General features: G+C 39.3%; 1 protein-coding gene across 1 annotated transcript; it reads left to right on the top strand.

Annotated features, from left to right (window-relative positions):
• Positions 1 to 126: 126 nt before the first annotated feature.
• LOC129102113 (aryl hydrocarbon receptor-like) lies at positions 127 to 20,902 on the top strand. The gene is made up of 11 exons (XM_054612094.1): positions 127 to 397; positions 4,368 to 4,546; positions 12,737 to 12,849; positions 12,942 to 13,031; positions 13,790 to 13,904; positions 14,702 to 14,841; positions 15,428 to 15,612; positions 15,694 to 15,803; positions 15,890 to 16,031; positions 16,775 to 18,113; positions 19,105 to 20,902. Exons 1-11 carry the CDS (start codon positions 339 to 341, stop codon positions 19,189 to 19,191), a joined length of 2,559 nt encoding a protein of 852 aa, XP_054468069.1. The 5' UTR covers positions 127 to 338; the 3' UTR covers positions 19,192 to 20,902.
• Positions 20,903 to 22,010: the final 1,108 nt, after the last annotated feature.

The raw sequence follows: 22,010 nt of genomic DNA, 5'->3' as shown, positions 1-22,010 counted from the left end.
GATGAAGGGATGTTACAGAGGGTTTGATTGGCTGAAGCACACACAGGGAGGACTGTCTGAAGTGTGTGTTTCTACTTCCCTTTGAACATTGGCGACTTTCTATCCGATCCTGTGAGCGACGTGGTGTCTGCAGAGCTGCCAGACTTCATGGATGTTAAGCTCTTCCTCTTCTGTGTCGGATTGAGAAGAGATACAGTTACATTGTTCTGAATGGACCCAGGCAGGAGAGCAGCACACAGGCTGGAGTCTGGAGATTAAAAGCAACTTTTTTTATTTTATTTTTTATTTTATCCTTTAAAATTGAAGAGAAGAGTCAGAGGTGGTATTTGATCAGCACCATGCCGGGGAACAGTGGAGTGTATGCGGTGAAGAGGAGGAAGAAGCCCGCTCAGAAAAGGTCAGTTTTTTGTGACACCTGAGGCCATAAAAGAGGCCCAGAGTCTGTGACCCCTCAGCGGGGTCACCCAGGGTCACCCCCCCACCCCCCCATCCATACTGTGTTATTATCAGCACTAGGAGTGACAGTAATAGTGGGAGTAATACTTCTAATCCTTGCATTGTCCCCGTGTTTACCACCAGAGCACCAGCCATGTTGCTGCTTGTAGTTTCACTTCAGTGATGAGGGATTTTTCTCGGGACAGGTAGACAAGCTCACCTGCAGAGGAAGGTCACGCAAGGTAGTGACGTCATGGGGAGATAAGGTTGAGTTGGGCAGGTGATGGGGGGGGGGGTGATACCACAGTGTATAAATACTCTGTTTATAAGCACAAGTACTCTTATTAAAAGTGTTTCTTTGGTTACTGCTCAAGTAAAAGTACAAAAGTATCAAAATACTTTAAAGTACCAAAAGTAAGAGTACTCATTTTGCAGCATGGCCCATTTCAGAATGATATTTATTGGATCAAATTGATGCATTATGTTCATCAATTGCATCATCAATTTTAAGTAATATCAGTAATAATCATAATGTATTAGTTGATTGATATTTTCTAAATCTGAAAAGTAAGCAAAGCTGTCAAATGTATGCATTGATGTTAAAAGTACAATATATTTACCTTTGAGATGTAGTGGAGCAGAAGTATGAAGTAGAAGAAAATGGAAATACTCGAGTAAAGTACCTGAAATGAACTTCAATTTTTTTTTTTTATCTAGAAACATTTCATTGTTCCAGTTTCACAAATGTGAAAATTTGCTGCTTTTCTTTCTAACAATGTTTCGAATATTAATGTATCAGTAATAATGTTGAGGTCTGGATTAAACAAACGTCACTTTGGACTTAAATGGTGACGCCATTTCTCACTATTTTGACTATTTTTCCAAACCAAGCAATCAATCGATTAATGGAGAAAATATTTAGCAGATTAATCTATAATAAAAAGAATCATTAGTTAATATTTTAAAATGAGCTCAACCAACCACAACAGTAAAATCCTGCTTTTAGTAATATAGTAATAGTATAGTATAGTCATAGTAAGATGTTGAGTGCACACTCTTTTTTTAGTAGTATTTTTGATGAAGTGCATGACCTACATACTTCCTCTATATCTTCAACAATCAAAGATAATCCAGAAGTCTCACTCTGAAAACAAAGATGACAAAGAGAATTGATGACACTATAAACAGCAGCTTCACATATTGACCAATAAGACTCCATGGATTCATCTGCATTCAAGTCTTTTTCTTCGTCTCTCTCTTTAGTTGTTTGAGGGCCAAATTAGCCAGAAAAAGTTTTACGTCACTTCTGTAACATTGTGACCTCATAAAGTTACATTGTGACCTCATAAAGTTACATTGTGACCTCATAATGTTACATTGTGACCTCATAATGTTACATTATAACCTTAAAAAGTTACATTATGACCTCATAAAGTTACATTGTGACCTCATAACGTTACGGAAGTGAAGGAGAGAATTCAATGGAGCCGTTTCAGGCAGCTCAGGAGCTTCTGAGGGGGAGGGTAACTCCTTTTAGGCGTGGACTTCAGGTTTTACACTCTACGGACCTTTTACATTTACGTTCTTACAGCAAAATACTCTCAACATTTAATGTTAGTTGTTGACATGTAGTAGGACTGAGCATCTACTCTGTTAAGTTTTGATTCATATGCTTTTTATTCCCACCGATCCAATTACCTCAGAATTTCTTTTGGTCTCTCTCCGTCCATGTGAGCGCTTCACTGTTTTTTTGTCTAGCTCACAAGATTTATTTGGATTTTGGCACCCAATAATATATTAAATGGTAATATATAATAAGTTATATTACTTGATATGTTTAAATTTAAAAACATTTTTAACAACAAAGCGTGTTCAGTCAAGATCATAAAATACCAGAAAGCAAAAGGGAGATATTTTCATTCTAAATGAGGTGGTTAGTTATTTTATACTGTAAGAGAGACTGAATAAGTAACAGATATATAAAATAAATAACCGCCGTCACATTTGAACTGTTTACTAACCCTGTTTTCCGGCTGTTTGTGACGTTGAACTTGACGAGAATAAAAACAGAAAGGTTTCTTGTCACTAGAAATGGGAAAGGAGACTTTCCCCTATTTTTAGTTGTTTATAAACCTACATTTATACTTTGTACATATATACTAGTATTTAAAACGATCTATCAATTATCAAAATAGTTGCAGATTAACAGGCTACTTATTCCTATGATTTGTCATGGCTACACTATCATTATCTATGTACTCCATGAGCAATTTCTCTTGTATTGTTTCCCAAATACAGTCTTTAGCTGTATTTGTCACACTCAGAAACTAAGTGGTGTTATTCCACATATTACATTTCTTAAGTCGCTCCTCTGTTATTTTCCTTTCCACCCTAAATTCAGATTATTCCTCTCCCTCATGTCGCGTTTTATCTCCTCATTTCTGCCTTTGACGTTGTCTCTCCTCTTCCCTGCATCTTTTCTCAGATCTCTGTGTTTAGTGAGGGAGGCTGCTGCATGTCCCGACATGTTGCAGAGGAATTACATTGTGGTAATTTGTAGTAATAACATGCCGTCTCACAGTCATGATGTAACTCCGTATTTGTCCATTCCACTCTAAATATCTGTGTTGTTTAGCCATGCTAGCTTCACGACTGTATGGCTGTCAAAGTCTGTCAGTTCAAACTGACATATCTCAAACACTATAGGATGGATTTCCATGAAATTTTGTGCAGACATACATGACCCACAAAGGATGAAACCTGCCGAATTTGGTGATCCTTCTTGACTTTAACTTTAATTTGTCCAATACTTTAGTTTAAGACAAAACTAATGACTTTCCCTTCAGGCTCAGCTGTACTACTACTGAGTATTCAGATCCTTAACACCAAAGTGTACTTCAAAGAACTCAATCATAAGTAAAAGTCCTGCATTTTAAAATCTTAGCTAAATTAAAGTAAAAAAAAAAGTAATATCAGCTTAATGTTTTTATGTAAAAACTTGATCAGAAAGTAACTAAAGAAGTCCGATATATGTAGAGGAGTAAAAAGTATTTTTTTTCCCAGTGAAATGAAGCAGAGTAAATATATAAAGTAGCATAAGTTTGACTTAGCCTTAGTGCAGAACTTGAGTAAATGTATTTTCCACCACTAAGTGCTAATTATTAAATGTTAGCATTTGCTTTCACCACCATTTTCGTAAAAATGATTTAAAAGGAAAAAGCTGAAATTTTCACATATGCGAAGCTGAAATTATAAAATAATTATCAAGATAATTTTAAATTACTTTTCAGGTAATCAACTAACTAATGTGTTTCAGTTCTTCTTGTACATTTTTATATTTTTTGCATTGAACAATGTTAATTAAATGAAGCTGTCAGAAAAATGTAGTGAAGTAGAGAGTGGCAGGAAAGTACAAGTACCTGAAATTTGTACTTTACACAATTTATTTGTGGACGTCATTTCAATAATGAACTCTCAGTAAATCTCATATTTCCGGCTGAATGTTCTTACTAATCAAACAAATAACATTTTTCTCCTTCTCTGTGTTTTCTTGTAATAACAAAAGTGTGAGTCTCACTTTCAGCCTCCTCCTAAGAACAAGAAGTTGAATCTTTGTTTGATGTGGTCAAACGTTTATTTGGGCAGCAGCAAACGTCGCCTCTTAGAAATTCAAACACTGGAATTTTTCTGAGCAGACGTTTTGTTTTTCATGAACAGGAAGAGTCGGCGTTTGACACACAATGACGACATTGAGATAGGAACTAGTTACAGGATATTAAAAGTCAACCTTGTACCAAAAACTCCCACTTAAACTCAGGCTGGAAATTCCAACCCTGTGTAGTAGGTTGTCGAGCGGAGCAAACAAGTTTTAGCAAGCATCTCTCAACAAACCCTCTTTGTCTGCTGTTTGTTTTGTTTCTGTGTCGATTCAGTGTAAAGCCTCCGCCGGTGAAGACCAATCCGTCCAAACGGCACCGGGACCGGCTGAACGGGGAGCTGGACCGCCTCACCGGCATGCTGCCGTTCTCCGAGGAGGTCAGAGGTCGTCTGGACAAGCTGTCTGTGCTCCGGCTCAGTGTGGGATACCTCAAGGTCAAGAGTTACTTCAACGGTCAGTGACCTCCGACGCATAGATCTGTGCTAACCGGTGGTGGAATAAAGTCAAGTACATCTAAAATAAGATAATCCCAAAGGAAATTCTTGTGCCAGAGTTTGATCAAAGATTACAACAGAAGAAATCACAAAAAAATAAATAATAATAATAAAAACTTATATAAACATATATGAACAAAAGAATAACAATTATTATGCGTGAAAGAAGTAACACTGACATCAGTGCAAAATAGAATATAATAGCAATAAGAGTAAATAAATAAATAAAGTAAAGAAATTCAACTAAAATAGAAAAAGTAAAATTACAACAACAAGGATTAAAAAAATTAATAATGAAAAAAGAAAGTGTATAAGAAGTAATACTGGAACCTGTGCATAATAGAAACGTAAATAGAAAAAGTAATATTGAGTATGATATTGAGAGTGATATTGTCAATAATGAGAGTGATATTGCACAATGTTGAAAGATCTACTCATGTACTTTACTTAAGTACAAATTTGAGGTAGTTTATTTCTACTCCCCTTCATCTCAGAGGAGAATATTGTATGTTTTACTCCTGAAAGCTTTAGTTACTTTATAAATACATTATTTTTGCTTTAAAAGCATATGCAAATGTGAAAGAAAAGCTGAAACAATTAGTCAATTGACAGGAAATTGGTTGGCAAATATTTGGATAATCGTTTTGTAATTGTTCATTTAAAAACATTTTAATCTTCCACCTTTTTTAATTGTGAAGGTTTGCTGCTTTTCCTTTTAAATGAGTTTAAGTTATTTTGATGTATTTTTAATAATGTTGAGATTTGGACAGTGAAATTGTCACTTTGGGGTAATTATAAAGGCATTTCTAACAATTTCTTACTATGTAAAAAGTAATATGTTAACAGAATCAGCAGAGTAATCCTTAATAAAAAAGAATCATTAGGTAATAAGAAACAAATGTCTTGCCAAGTGGTTTTTGACACATACAAGGTTTTTGCTTTGATGTTTTGGTACATAACATCAAAATAGTAAGACAAAAAAATTAAAATAAAAGCATTGCAAAGATCAAGAAATAAAATAGTAAAAACAAAACTATAAAAATATGATATAAATAATATAACAAATATGTGCAATATATTTGAATCAAAAATGTAAGAGCTGTGCAGTTTTGTGCAGAAATGTGCAAAATTGTCCAAGGAATGTGCAAAGGTACACAGAACAAATAGTTCATAATGATCTCCACCTCATCCGAATAACAACAGAAAAATCCTGATTTTACATTAATACACAAGTAATAATCTAAACATAGAATATATAATAGAATAACAGTCACACAGGACATTTTTTACGTACATTTACCTGATTACATTCTTTTACTGAAGTATAATTTACAAGTTAGGGCTTTTACTTGTGGAGTATTTTCACTTAGTGGTATTAGTACTTCTATTAAGGTAATTAAGGTAGAGGATGTGAATACTTCCTGCACCTCTGCTATTAGCTGAGAGTAACACGGTCATATGAAACATGTGTGAAATATTGACAATGAGAGGTGTCATGTGTAGGATCAGTGTGTCGGAGCAGCAAACATGCAGCTGCAGACATTTCTTTGTGGCTGAGCTCCGAGTCCTTTAGGTGTCGGAGAGGAAACCCGACTCTGTGAATAATAAATAGTCGCCCTGCTGCAGGAGGAGTCCATGCAGAGCAACATGAGACACGGCAGACGGGCAGACACACACACACACACACACACACACACACACACACACACACACACACACACACACACACACACACACACACACACACACACACACACACACAGTCAGTTGATTACCTGCATCGTCCTGGTTCATTGTTGATTTTCCGACAGCTGATTAAAGTGTTGAGCTTTAGCTTTATCACATATGTGTTTCACCTCCTTTACATTATTGTGTCTTTTGATACCAAAAATAAGTTTTAAATTTAAAGCACAACTTTGGTGATAATCTATATTTCTGTTATTGTCAATAAATCCCATAAAAAGTATTATGAGTGTTATCAATGCCTGATATCTCTTCTTCCTCTGAGCCATAGAGCTCCATTAAAAACACATCAATTAGCCTTTTGTAGTTTATTCTGACACAATCCCACATTCACTGTCCTTCTCCCACAAATACTTACTAGAGCACCAAACATTTTTGCCATCGTTCTAAGACATCATCACATCTGGCTTAGATATCACTTAAATACTAAAACACCTGAAAGTGGGGGGAACAAAGACTCGTTGTCCTGTGACTCAGTACGACCAGTAACCTGACCTCTATGTGTACTTATACTTAAGATATTTGTGTCCACAGTTTGAACAGTTTTTTTGTCAAAACAAACCGAGAAGCTTCTACCAGCTGTTTCCTAAAAACAACCTAAATATGGGCTTGATTTTAACAAAATTACACATTAACCGATGCCATCGCAGCCACAGATTTTCCACCAAATGAGCAGCAGAGTCCAGCAGGCCTTTCCTCTCCCTCTTAGTGCCTCTCTACGCTTAGCTATCGCAGATCGCTGCTGTTGATGGAGCACTGAGGGGGGGAGACAAAGGGGGAGGTAGACGACCAGAGGCTCTGAAGCTCGGTGGCACGACATGAGGGCTCTGGATGAGACGTTTGAACAGCTAACACACTGAGTGTTTATTTATCGTATAACCGCCAGCAGACTAGATAGATGTTGTTCTGGATAGGAAGTTTGTTTTTGTAACACATCTTCAGAGTTAAGGGGAATCGAAACAGAAAAGAGAGAGAGAGAGAGAGAGCTGGGAGATGAAGTGTGAGGAGACGGTTCACGTCATTGTGAGATCAGGTGAAAGTTGAATCTGCATCGACGTGTTCTTCCCCGTAACGTTATATTCCGTACTGTGAACATGTTATATCCTCCTCAGCGTTGGTGTTTATCCAGTCCATAGACTGTATAAAAAGTGGATTGTTGCTTTGAAGCCTTGAGTTGTTGTTTTTTTGCAACCAGTGAACCGGAGGTGACCATATTTGGACTGAGGAGGAGTGACGTAGAGACGCCGTATACGTCTCTGGTGTCGACCTGTCAATCAGTGTGTAGCCCCGCCCTAAAGCATCCCCTGCTTTATGGTCTGTTTGACTCTAAATGGAGCATCATTTACTAAATGAACATCATGCTGTATTGAAGAAGACTTGAAACTAGAGATTGAGACCATAAACTCATGTTTACAATGTTTACTGAGGGAATAAATCAAGAGAGAAGTAGAGTCATTTTCTCATAGACTTCTATACAACCAGAGGAGTCGCCCCCTGGTGGACAGGAGAGAGAATGCAGCTTTAAGACACTTCAGCTTCACTCCTGGTCCAGTCCGACATCACACAAAAGCTGTTTAATGTTTAATGTGTCACACTCACAGGCAAAGCTTTTATAAATATTCCTAAATTGCTATTTTGACGAATACATCCCTTTAGTGAGGACTTCATAAACATTTTGTGTTATTTAAAGGCTTCATTGTGTCCCTGAACAAACATCCTCCACAAATTACTAATCTGTAAGAAAGCCATATTAATATTATTTTATACATGTGCAGGAAGGTTGAGCACAGGCTAGTCTGTTGTTCCCTTGAATGAGTCCCAGGTGATGCTTCTGCTGTCACCATGGGTTACCGTAGTGAACCCCTGTCCCCGTAGCAACAGAGTCCAGAGTCTGAACTGCTTAGGAAGTCAGACACCACAGGGAGCTTTTGTAGAGCCGGCTGTTCATGATGATGTCTGCTTCCTGTGTTTGTGTCGATGACAAGGTTGCAGCGAGGTCAGCGACGTCTTTAACTTCCTTTTCCTGCAAAATAAATCTTCTGTGTCGAGTTATGAAGAGGACAGAGAGGCTGATCACTCTTTTATGCAGGAGAAAATGAAAGTTAATGCATTAAGGAAGCATATATACAGCACAGTTTCTCCTGATTTAATGCTTTAGGTCATTTGTTTCAATGATTGATTGGTAATAACAGAGTACATTGAGAGTTCAGGGGTGAGAATAGTTCATTTAAAGGAAACTTTGCTGATTGTCATCAAGCTTTGTATCGTTGCACCAAATGGTGCAAGTTAAACAGAAAAAAAAGTGACCAAATGAACTTCCTCTGTGTAGTTTCAGTGCTTATATTAAGCCTTGTAGTTTTATAAAGACGAGATATGAGGCTAGTTTTAAGATATCTTATCAAGTAATATTTGCTCTCCTCTGGTAGCAGGTATTTATATTTAATGCTTGATAATTGCTCTGCATTACATGCCTGTTTGCTTGTTTGTATAAAAGACGTTGTTTTTCATAGCCTTTAAATCCTTTTTCTCTGAAGATATCTAAAATGTAGGACGGCGTATTGCGGCCATCGTAGGTTAAAAAAATGAAATACTACTCTAAGAAAAAAACTCAAATTAACCAGAAAGAAACTCTAATGTTCTTTGACATTATATGTACTCAAATTTGCAAGAAATTAACTCAAAATGTCTTACAAATTATATATATTTATACATGTGTGTGTGTTTTCTTTGATGTTCTTTCTTAATCATTTTATGCACATAATGCTGACATCGGTATGTATTGTACATTTTCCTCATGACCTGACGAAGGTCCTGAAAGACACATCTACTTTTTCTTTCATGGTCTTCCTTTGTTCTTTTATGAACATACAAACATACAAATACAAATTGAATTGATATATTTCGCACTCGGCAGCTTATGTTACCGCTGTGTTTAACGATGGCAATGGCGATGTGGTGCGATGAGGTTGATCCAACCTTGCTAAGAAAAGCGATTGATAACAACATGAACACATTTATTTTCTTGTAAATCTGTAACTTTTATCTCTTTTTTTGTTTGTTTTCTTACCTGCAATGGCTCGTTGTACATTTGAGATATCTTTAGAGAAAGAAAATGTATAAAAAGGAATGAAGGCTACGAGGAATGGACAACATCGCCTTCTATAAACAAGAACACAACCATGTAATGTTGGCTCAGTAACCTAGTTAAGCTAGGTGTTTTATAACCATAACAAAACACACACACCAGACCTACCGAACCTTTAAACCTTCATTACCAGACCAGAATGCCTGCTGCTAACCAACAGCCTTTACCTTAACCAAACTCCTAACCAGGGCAGAGTTCCCCTCCTCCCCAACACAGGAAGGGGATGACGAGTGTGAGGAGCATGAAGCTTCAAGAAAATCAGATACAACAGAGTAGACTCTACGAACTACGAGCTGATGTTGTCTCTGTTAGAAAGAAAGATTATAAAGGTGTGTGTGTGTGTGTGTGTGTGTGTGTGTGTGTGTGTGTGTGTGTGTGTGTGTGTGTGTGTGTGTGTGTGTGTGTGTGTGTGTGTGTGTGTGTGTGTGTGTGTGTGTTGCTATTTGACCTTCTGAAAACAGTTGAGATGAAACACACCGAGTCTGAAGAGGAACTGACTCTGCGTGTGAACTCTGACTTTGAAACTCCACAGTGCTGAGCAGAGGAGGAAGACGAGGAAGAGAGAGTGAAGGAGGAGGAAGGAAGGCCAGATAACAGACTCCGGTTAAACCAGACTTCTTTGTTAAAACTCTCCAATTTGTTAAGCGTGCATAACTTTTCTTTCTCGCACATTTTGTCCAGTTTTTCGGCGTCACACTAAGCAGACATGTTGATGTGTTTGAAGAGACCCCCCTGAGCTGGTTTCAGTCCATGCTGTAATAACAAACTCCAGATTCTTTCTGAGTTTGTAGAAAGCTGCTCTCCGCCGAGATGACGGGGCAAATTCCTGGTGTTTTTTTTACGGGGGGTGTGAGACGAAAGGCAGATCCAGTGGGTTTGTTTTAAAAAAGGGAAGGAAAAGGGGGAGAGAAGTTAGTTAGCGTGCGACAGAGTCATTACTGTAAAGGAGAGGAGAGGAGGTATTACTCAGCTGACTGGAGGCCAATGATCACAGATTAGATTACACAAGACGTTTAAAAACTACTTATTTTAACACAACAACAAAAATACAGTTCCATCCTGTTGGACCAAAATAAAAACAGACTAAAAACAGCAAATACAGTATTTCATGTGTACTGGTGGACTTTCTGGATAGAATCTGTGAATCTTACAGACACATGAATACTGTGCAGATGTTTTCACACTTGGTGAGAGTGTGGTGGATGGACCTCCGACTCTCTAGAGGGGTCAGGGGTCATGCTCACCCAGAAGAAAATGTTGTACAATTCAAAGTTAATTCCATCAATCTTTGGGAGCATAATTAGGAGGCTAGATCTATGAAGACCTTTGTGCTCTTGTAAACAAGGTTGTTTTAGCAGTGGTGGAATGTAGATTTAGTCTAATCAAGTACTACACTTAAGTACAATTTAGAGGTACTTAAGTACCATTTTATGTCACTTTTTACTTCTACTTCTACTACATCTCAGAATGAAATGTTATGCTGTAAACTTGACAATATTATATAATAGTTAGGCTACTTTGCAGATTCTGATTCTTAATATAAAATATAAATCAAGTAATAAACTGTAATGTATTATTGATTGGTATATTGCCTAATTATTAAGTATATAAAGTAGATGAAATCTTAATATAGTATTTGAAACGGGCTTTTCTGCGTAAGTACTTTTAAGTACTTTGGAACGTTGAGTATATTTTGATGCTACTACTTTGTGCTTTTATTTAAGTAACATTGTGAAAGCAGGACTCTAACTGGTAACAGTATTTTTACATTTAGTCATATACGTATTGGTTTGAAAATGTTCTCAGTTCACTATGAAACTGTGGTGGGACAAAACCGTCTTTGGCAGTCCGCCACATTCTAGGTAATAAATAAAGACATAAAGGCTCAGGCTCTCACCTGCCCGGTGTTATTTCTGTTGTCCGGCGCATGGAGGTAAAAGCAGCCTGCGTTTGGCATCGTAGGACGTCACCGATACTTTGTCTGTTCTACAAATAAACCAGTGAAACATTAGCAGGGATGCAGAGAGCGTTGTGTAAACACACCGGATACCCAGCCGTGTTGTTTAAGGCGTCTCTGGGCCGATGCATGTAGTGACAAGTCTTTGATTACAGGGTGAAGTTAGGCCAAAAATCAAGTATACAAACCATCATTTGGTTATGAGGGAAATATCTGAATCTTTAGGTGCTAAATGCTCCATGCTTATTTTTTGCTGCTTGAAACAAAACTGTTTAGAAGTAAGAATGAACTTAAAAACTGTAAAGTTGCTGTCGAACCAAAACAATGAGATGAAAGACGCTAAAACGCTCAATAGAGCTGAAGGGGAAACAGTAGGAGGGTAATAATTCTCTGTTGGATTGTCACAAAGGCACTAGCTGCATTGTTAATATAAAAAACATCTAGAATATATGCAGTAAATAAACCACAAAGAGCCTGAAAGAATTGTATTCAAATTTGAATAATGTCACTGTAAAACATTCCCACAGCTGCAAATGAAAGGGTCGTTTCACACAACTTAGTAAAAGCAAGCACACAAAATAATTTGATTGAGCTTTATTTTAGGTTTCATTTGCCCAGGATTTGAGAATCTCACAAAGATTTATGTTTTCGCCCCAATAAAAGAAAGTTTAATGGAAAAACAGTAGTACAGTTTGTAGGGCTCATCATCTCTAATTCATCTAGAATCTAGATGAATTAGAAATTATGATTATTTCTGAAATTATGATTATAATGGATTATCTAGATTCTAGATAATCCATTATAATCCATTTAATGAGAACTGTTGACAGTGAAGCTACATGGCTAAATAGTTTCAAGTTCTTTATTGTCACCTGCAAAACTATTTAAGAGAGGCAGTCATTCTTAGATCTCAGGCTCACTTAAACAATGCTCAATCAAATATGTTTGTATGAGTAAAAATGAGAATCTAAGACACAAAGTCATGCAGAAGTTATAAATATATATATATTTTATATTTTAGCAAGGACAAATATGAAATATATGGGATAAAATATATATAAATAGAAATAACAATAGAAATAGCGAGGAAAAAGTGAGAAAACATGTTTTATTTTATATTAATTTGAGTGAACTAAGGGTTGCGTCATGACATGTATTTATCGTCTATAGTTTTGAAGTATGAATGACACGTTTTGCAACTTCAATATGTTTCTGTCCTCTTGAGTTCACTTTTATACCTTTTGGCAGCTTCAAGTTACTGACAAATGAATCTCACGAGTATTTTTTTCTTTTGTGTATTTCAGCAGCGCTCCAGAAACACGTGAGGTCGGCTCCTCTTGTGTCTGCAAACGGCAGAAATGGACAGTCGGTGTCTCTGGATGGAGTCAGTTTCTCAGAGGGGGAACTCCTTCTACAGGTACAGAATAAAGTATTGCATTACAAGGGTACATAAAGTAGGAGTGTATTAGTCAAAGTGGATGTATTTTAGTGTTTCTGTTATTTCTGCAGGCTTTAAACGGGTTTGTGTTGGTCGTGATGACCGATGGCACCATCTTCTACACATCACCCACCATCCAGGACTTCCTGGGCTTCCATCAGGTAAAACACAGCGTAAATATCCGTCTTTGTACAAGAGATGGAGGAAGTATACAGAGGGAATGTGAGGATCTTTTAACTGGTTCTGAACCAGTCTCAGTTTAGTCCTGATCCTCTATAGACCTCCATCAGTAAACCAGACCATCAGAGAGAAGATCGTCTGTTTCTATAAAGTTATTCTTAAAGCTCGTCATCGGAGCCACCGGGTCGGATTCTGGAGAAACCAGATGAAATCATGAAGGTTCACCAGAAACTCCTTCAGCTCAGACTCCAGCAGAGACCAGTCCACCGTGGACAGACCCAGATCCAGCAGAGACCAGTCCACCGTGGACAGACCCAGATCCAGCAGAGACCAGTCCACCGTGGACAGACCCAGATCCAGCAGAGACCAGTCCACCGTGGACAGACCCAGATCCAGCAGAGACCAGTCCACCATGGACAGACCCAGATCCAGCAGAGACCAGTCCACCGTGGACAGACCCAGATCCAGCAGAGACCAGTCCACCGTGGACAGACCCAGATCCAGAAGAGCTCAGAAACACACTGTTTTTCCCCAAAATACCAAAGCAAATCCTGTGTATGTGAAGACTTACTTACTCGTCAATAAACCTGATTCTGATTCCGACAACAGCTGTGGAGTAATAAGTACAATATTTCCCTCTGAAATGTTGTGGAGTAGAAGTATAAAGTAGCATAAAATGGAAGTAAAGTACCTCAAATTGTACTTGTAGTAAATGTAAACTCCTCCCTCCCTTCTTCAGTCCGACGTGGTCCAGCAGAATGTGCTGGATCTGGTTCACATGGAGGACAGAGAGATGTTCAGATGTCAGCTCCACTTCGCCCTCAAACCCAGCGACTCAGAGATGAGAGCAGGAGGTATGAATTCAAGTCACATGTATTATTCAGGTGTTTTCTCTAGATTTCTGGCTCCTGAATAACATCTACGATCTTATTCATTTATAAGAAAATATATATTATAAGAAAAATAATTTCAAACTATTTCGATTGAACATATTCCCAACTTCCAGTTTGTCCTTTTAGAGGATTTGCTCCTTTTTTTTGTCTCATCAATCAGTCAATTAAGTTTATTTATGTTGCACCTTTAAAAAAAAAATCAATGCACAACAAATTGAGTTAAGAAAAATAAATAAAATAAAAACTGGTAAAACAGTGAAAAAAAAGGAAAATTAGAGCAAAATAAATAAAAAATAATTATACTAAACCATAGCATATCACATAACACACTGTAATCATCATAACATTATAACACACTACATAAAAGCCAGACTGAATAGATGGGAAGTTCTTTTTTGTTTAAAAATGTTAATACTTTTAGCTCCTCTCAGAAGGTTGTTCCCACGGCTTGGAGAATATTTTTGTGACAGCAAACTGAATATATATTCGGGTTTTGATCCAACAAATTAGAAATTTGCAGTCAATTTGGATTTTAGGAATTTTAGTTGAACATTTCTCATTATTTCCTGACTTTTTATGGATGATTAAGCAAGTAAATAATCAGATATTAATCAAATCAAACGTCTGTATCTCTGTATCTTCAGACACAGAGATGTTTTATTTGTCCTACGCGGAGATGTCGTCAGATGCTTTTGAAGCTAGAAGACAGCTTTAGTACAGAAACATACCACGTTAAGGTTATTGTTGTTTCTCTGCAGACGTCCAGTCGAGCATTAAAGCTTCCAGCAGCTCTGTGAGCTCCCGTCTTCAGTACGTCCCTCCAGAGAACTCCTCTTTCCTGGACAGAAGCTTCTGCTGTCGCCTTCGCTGCCTCCTGGACAACTCCTCCGGGTTCCTGGTAATAAAATCAAAGCTTCTATTAACCTTCTGACCCACAAGCAGCTTTGGGGAGTTTTACCTTATTTCATTACTTTGCCTTTCGAGAATACATTTTCAGTTTTAGTGCCAGACATAACACAAAATAAATTAGATGGTTATTTTCTTTGCATTTTGAAAATATGTTTGCAATATTGAGGTTAAAGTTAAACATTTAAGAATAATTCAAACTGCTAATGTTAGTGGCTATACTGGAATTTCAACTTTATTCTCAACATTTTGACTTTGTTACCCAAATGCTATTGCAGAAAAAGGTTCCATTCATTCATTTTTTTACCTCTTATACCTGGCCCTAATACTCTTCCAAGTAGTTTTGCTACTTTTCACCTATGTAATAGTAGTTTTGAGTACTTCTTCCACCTCTGCACCAAAGTTATTACAACTAATCTTGAGCAGGTCTTGAACCAAATTTCTTGACAATCAATCCGATAGTTGTTGGGATATTTAAGTCTCGCTCAAAGTGATGGACCATCCACAGAGCCATGCTGCTGCTAGCATCATTTCATTTGTTTGTTGATCTGCATGAACTCTGTCTCCTCCACCTCCAGGCTCTGAACTTCAACGGCCGTCTGAAGTACCTCCATCAGCAGGGAAACACGTCTCCTCCTCAGCTGGCTCTGTTCACCATCGCCACTCCTCTGCAGCCTCCGTCAGTCATGGAGATCCGGACCAAGACCCTCATCTTCCAGTCCAAACACAGGATGGACTTTGCTCCTATGGGCATAGACACCCGGTTGGTGAATCTCTTAATATACTGTAATACGTTAAATGTTCTGTAGGACCGGCCTCTGTAACGGTGTTTGTGTCTCTGCAGAGGGAAGCTGGTTTTAGGATATTCAGAGATGGAGTTGGTGACAACAGGCTCCGGGTATCAGTTCATCCACGCTGCCGACATGATGTACTGCGCCGACAACCACCTCCGCAGTGAGTTATCCCCCAACACACACCAGTATCGAACGCTGTCTACCTTTCAGTGCTGCCGTTAACCTGAGTGCCATCACCGTCTGCAGTGATGAAGACCGGAGACAGCGGCTTCACCTTCTTCAGGCTGCTGACCAAAGCCGGACGCTGGTTGTGGGTTCAGGCCAGCGCCAGGGTCGTCTTCAAGGGAGGGAGACCCGACTTCATCATCGCTCGCCAGAAAGCCCTCTCGTAAGAGATGGTTTCTTATCTCACGAGTTCAAGTGTGTCGTATAGATCAATTCCCCTGTCATTTTGTGCACCTTTTAAACAATTTTCTGTAAAAAAAACAATAATTTCTTCGTATTATTATTGTAAAATCGACCATCTTTTCTTCCGACGTGAGAATAACTATTTAGAAATAGACAGTCTTCTCGCTGATGATTTTGTTGGCTTATGTGTGTCGTAGAGACTGTTTCATAACCAGTTAAAAGTTCCTCACAGAACATTGTCTTGTTTTGTGCAAAAAGTTTATCTGAAGCTTCCTCTTAAGTTAAAGCGTTTTTAGTATAAAGTTTCCTCTTTTTGTTTGGTCCTTTCACTTGAGGCAAAACGTGAACAGAAAGAGGGAATTTGTACTAAAACTACTTTAACTTTGGAAGATATCCACTTGTTTTTCTAATTCTGAGTCATTAAAATAATAACTGATGCTTTTCTGGTAGCATCTATAATATTTCATAAAGTCTCACGAGAGGAAACATGATTTGAATGAAGTTTAACATATTAAAAATGGACATATTGTTGCTTCTCCAGCTTCCTATTATTAAAGAGAGCAGAAGAAGTAAGTTCATTATAAATGTAAAAATGTAGTAAAAGGTTTTGTTGAAAGAACCTTTGATTCCTTTGAGCTCTTCTCTTCTGAAACCAAACCTCCACCCCTGATTGAAGGCTTTAAAAGTACAGTATTATGACTCATGGTGATATTTTTTCTGCAGAAACGAAGAAGGAGAGGAACACCTGCACCAGAGAAGACAGCAGCTCCCGTTCAACCTCGCCACGGGCGAAGGAGTCCTGTACGACGTTTCTCTGGAATCCTCCCTCGGTCCTCCTGGCTCCGTAGCACCGGTTACCACGGAGACCCCAACAGAGAAACCTCTGAACCCGGCCTCCCTCCTGGGATCCCTCAACCGACAGGACCACTCTGTTTACACCCAGCCTCAGGAACCCGGTCCCCAGCTCCCCATCTTCACCCAAATAGAGGATCTGGATTTGGAACAACCCCAGCCGGCCGTGGAGCAGGCCTTCCTGGACAGCCACGCTCTGCTAAGTGTGCCGGGCCAGATCCGGCATCCCGTCACGGGGGACCTCACATCGGAGGCCATGATTGAGTCGCTGGAGCAGATTTTGGGGGACATTGGGGACGGAGGGATAGAGGGTTTGGACGTTGAGGAGACGGAGCTGAGGGACTGGGAGGACACGCTCGCCAGGCTGAATGACGAGAGGGAAGACGTATCGAGGGAACTGAACCACATCCTGGCCAACGACGTGTTCTCATACGTGGAGGAGGCTCTGAGGAGGGAGACCACGCACGGCTCAGATCATGTTTCTGGGTCTTTTACCAGTTTGTCAATCCAAGGACAGCATCCCGGGTCTGTGTTTTCAAATAACCAGTGGCAGCAAACGATGGACTCGACATCTATCTTTGCAGAGCGGGCTCAGTTTGGAGACGTTCTCGGTGCTGTTGCTTATTCGGCTGCACTCGCACAGTGTCGCAACGCTCCTCAGACACAAAGCTCTTCGCTGTGGCCTCCAGGCAGCGGTAGCAGCTCTCACCACTGTGGCAACCAAACCATTTCAACACCATCCTGCCACGCTGTTCAGAACACCAACAGTATCCACAGCAGCAGCCGTCAGTCCGGCTCCAACCAAACTGGGCAATATACGCTAACTGGTTCCCAGCAGACTCTCTCGGGGCCGCAGCTCCAGAGCCCGTCAGTGTGGCAGCAGTTTCACCATCAAACACTGACGCATTCCTCACACACAGCAGGCAGCGGGAACTTAACGCCTCGCTTTTCTGGAAGCTGCATGTATGAAAACACGCCGAACTCCGCTTCTGCTCCTTCCAGACAGAACGGGTCTCTTCTGGGACCTTCGTACTCCAGAGGAACCTCAAACGGTCACTTTGACGGGCCCTATCAGGGCATGGATGCCGGAGGCGTCCACCAGGGGATGATGCAGTCGGAGGCAGTTGGTTGCACAGATGTGGGAAACATCAGCTTGGGTGACAGTGGATCATTACAGTCGTCCTTCTTCTGTTGGAACGGAGAAGCTCAGGTAAAATAAAGACTAATAGAAACTCATTTAGAGACGGAAAGGCTCGGATTGCTTCCCAACTGTTTGTCCAGATGGTTGTGATTTGTCTTGGAAAACACTTTATTTAAGCCTCGGGCGGCTTTACTCTGTTTGAATGAGCCTCTCCTCCATCTCAGCTGTCTAGCAAACACATAGTTTTTGAGATATTTCATTTTCTGCAAAGAATCAAGAGACTTATAGTTGAAGGACTTTCTAGATATATTTGTGCATGAAACTTTCCCGTTTTCATCATTACTTGGTTATAAAATATCCAGTTCTTTGATGATAAAATAATAAGTGTGCCTGAACAATTTAAGCAGAGAGACCAACAATTATTAATTAGTATTTTGGTGCAAAATATCCAAGTACCAAGCTTAAAGGAATAGTTACTTTAATAGTAACTCATTTTTGGGTAATTCACTTATTTGATTTCAAGCGGAGAGTTAGATGAGTGTCCTTAAGGCACCCTATGGGTTAACTTTTGGAACTCTGTTTGACTCCAAATGGAGCATCATTTACTAAATGAACATCATGCTGTATTGAAGAAGACTTGAAACTAGAGATTGAGACCATAAACTCATGTTTACAATGTTTACTGAGGGAATAAATCAAGAGAGAAGTAGAGTCATTTTCTCATAGACTTCTATACAACCAGAGGAGTCGCCCCCTGGTGGACAGGAGAGAGAATGCAGGTTTTAAGACACTTCAGCATCGGTTTCATTCAGAAGAAACGGAGGTTGTCGCCTGATTTCAAACAGGTTTGACATTATTTAGACAGCTCGGATGAGTCTTCCGTTAGTTCAGGGAGGATCACAATTGTATCTGTAACCTCCTCAAAACACCAAATGTTCTCTACAGATCAGATATCAGGATCAGATTTCTCCTCCTGGACCTCCTCTCACTATAATCTGATCCAGCTGAAGGTTTTTCATTTTCACGATAATCACAGTGTTTCTTCGCTCTTCTCCCACAGATTCCCCTGAACGGTGCCGTTGACCCGTTTGCCTTCCCTGGCTTTCCCTCTGGGAGCATGAACCTTTCCCAAAACACCGGACCATAGCGGCTCAGAGACTCCGACTGGACGGATAGAATACACAAACAGTACGATTAGGAGTTTACCCTCTGGGATACTCTGGATATTTTATAGATTTGTTTTGTCTGCTGTGGCTCAACAAGAAACCCACTCATTTCAAAAGACTTTTGCTGCATTACATTCTTTTCCTGATAAGTACCTTTTGGGATGTTTGACTCTTCAAATATTGATCAAACAATCTTATACGATAATCAGCTTTTTACTCATATTCACGCTGTAAGTAACCAACAATGAATGTGAGTGGAAGCTAAACGGAATTTATGGCAAATGGATGAAATCATGACTACAGCCCTTCTGTGTAACCCAAAGTGTGAGGAATCAAGGACATGCACTCTTCATATGGAGGACCATTTCATTCTTCTTACTAACCTGTTTAGAGGACACATCGTCGCCAAGGAGGACTTTATATCAGGTCATGGAACCTTGTAATACTTTTCATTTCTTCTACTTTGCTTTAAAAGTAAAGAAATGTTTGTTCTCGTTCATGTAAAGTAAGTAGTTTCTCATTATCAGTGAATCCAAACAAAGGGAGTTTGTGTTTTTAGTAGCTTTAAAAGGCACATTATTCAGTTTTTGCTTGTTCTAATAGTTCCTCCTATTCAAACTGGACATGATAATATCTCTCTCTAGCATGAAATATAACAAGAAAATATACAAAAAATGTGTCGAGGCTTCATGAATCTAAGTTCGTCAAATCAAGTGAGTCTCTTCTAAAGTCCTTTTAGTACAGAATTCCATCTTTGTGCAAAGAGTTTCAAACTATCTCTTTTTATGCACTTTTTGTAACGGGTGGTGTGTGGACCCAAGTGCAGTACGACCAGGAGACAGTAATGTTCAGGAGCTTTATTCAAAGCGGAACAAACACCAGACAGACAGAAACCTAAAGGAGCAAAGGCAAATCTCGTGGTCAGGGACAGAAGGCTGAGCCGGTTAACCGGGGCAGAGGCAAGGCGGAGAAGTCCAAACAAGCAGGGTCGGCAACGGGAAATCAGTCCGGGAATAACGCCGGAAGGTCTGGCATAATGCGGAGAACGATCTGGCAGTGAGTGTGTGTGAGACTGGGGTATTTATACTGAGGTGAGTAGTGCAGCAGAGTGAGCAGGTGAGAGTGATGGTGCTGATGAGGTGGGCGTGGCAGACAGGTGCGCTGCATGAGGCTGATTAGGTGAGAGAGGGAGAGTGAGGTGAGAGAGCGGGGGCGGGGCTGTGAGCTGGGAGAAATAGTGCAGGAAGAGTGAACAGGTGTGACTGTGACACTTTTTCTATCTTCAATATTGAAAAACACCAGAGGGAAAATGACTAAATATTGCACAAAAAGTTTGTAAAATGGAATTAATTAGTTAAAAAGAAACAGACGTAGCGAATAAACTCAGGGCTACATGGCCAAAATCTTCTTTATCAAAGTAGGTCAGTGCATATGTTGCTAATGATATATATCACTATATAGCATGTTTTCTGGTAATTCAATAAACAAATAGTCTACAGTAGTTCTACATTGAATAAGCATGATAGACATGAAACGCACACAATGCAGTATTAATATACTGTAAACTCAGTTTGACAGCTCAAAGTGAACCGATCTAAATGAAAGAGTGTGACTTGCTGTTTAAATCCATCTCAGCTGCATCAAAGAAGAACTTTGTTTCCCTTTTCAAGTCAAATCATGTTCATAATAAAGTACACATTTATGCATTTTTGCCTGTTGTGCTTCTGTAATTATTGCTAATCCTAGACTCTGCTTTGTATTCCTTGTGTACGAGATATAACCATTGGGGAGAAGTTTAACTTATGCTGCCCTTAAAGAACTGTTACCCCTCTGTTACCTGCATGCAGTATAGTGTTCCCTCTGGAGGAGTTCATGTGAGGACACTGTGTGATTGTTTTCAAACTGGGTCATAACACAGGCATCTCGGATTAGGTTAAAGCACGTTATGACCGACCAACTTGTGTTGTTACATGTGGAGTATCTTAGATGACACATTTAATGTTTTTCTGTTCCAGCCTTTCTTTCTCCCACATCAACCCTCCTGTGAGATATAAATATGTTCCCACAAGCCATTACGTAACCACCAGCAGCCTCCCTCCTCAGCCTGCCCTCCCACAGGAGACTCCCCTCGGCCTCTTTAGTGTCTCCTGTGTTTTTAATTGGGTGTACAACCTTTTGTTCTTTTTCTAAAGACTGCTGAAAGAGGCCAAACAAGGTCAAGAGCTTATAACAGCACTTTGAAGCTGCACACATAGGCACAATGGTGCTTGGAGATAAATGCTAATGTTAGCCCAACCTGCTGGATAGCAGAGCAAATACTCCTCAGTGGAGGAGGGAGGACTCCAAACACTGAATTAAGTAACGATAGCAATACCACCACGTAGAAATAATGCATTCAAAGGTTTTCAAAATAAAAGTACAAAAGTAGTAGCATCAAAATGTATGCAAAGTATTCATTATGCAGAATGGCCAATTACAGAGGGGATCAATTATGTCTCATCTTAACCTGTGACAATACATCGCAATTCATGTATTTATTGATTATTTTTAGTTTTTTTTGTATGACTACTTGGTTACTTTGCACCACTGAACAATTGAAATACTTCTGGATTAATGCATGACATTAAAAAAACATTACTTATAACTCAATGTTAGGGTCATTGGGTCGTTATAAAAGGTTAAAAAATGTGTTTTAATTAGTTGACTCTAGAGGCCACACGCTCACAAAACGTCAAGTGCCCGTAGTGTGGGAAAAACGCCTATACGCATGCTCTAAACAGATTGGTTTACCTGCTTCAAT

Source organism: Anoplopoma fimbria, chromosome 14 (assembly GCF_027596085.1).
Source record: "Anoplopoma fimbria isolate UVic2021 breed Golden Eagle Sablefish chromosome 14, Afim_UVic_2022, whole genome shotgun sequence".
Taxonomy (NCBI): Eukaryota; Metazoa; Chordata; class Actinopteri; order Perciformes; family Anoplopomatidae; genus Anoplopoma; species Anoplopoma fimbria.
The sequence above is the reverse complement of the archived record's forward strand: the minus strand, read 5'-3'. Positions and strand labels throughout refer to the sequence as shown.

Excerpts from the sequence above, each read along its gene's own strand:
- LOC129102113 (XM_054612094.1), top strand. The coding sequence starts at position 339 with ATGCCGGGGAACAGTGGAGTGTATGCGGTGAAGAGGAGGAAGAAGCCC. Across the intron at positions 15,804-15,889 it reads CGCCGACAACCACCTCCGCA|TGATGAAGACCGGAGACAGC; the intron begins GTGAGTTATCCC and ends CACCGTCTGCAG. Across the intron at positions 16,032-16,774 it reads GCTCGCCAGAAAGCCCTCTC|AAACGAAGAAGGAGAGGAAC; the intron begins GTAAGAGATGGT and ends TTTTTTCTGCAG.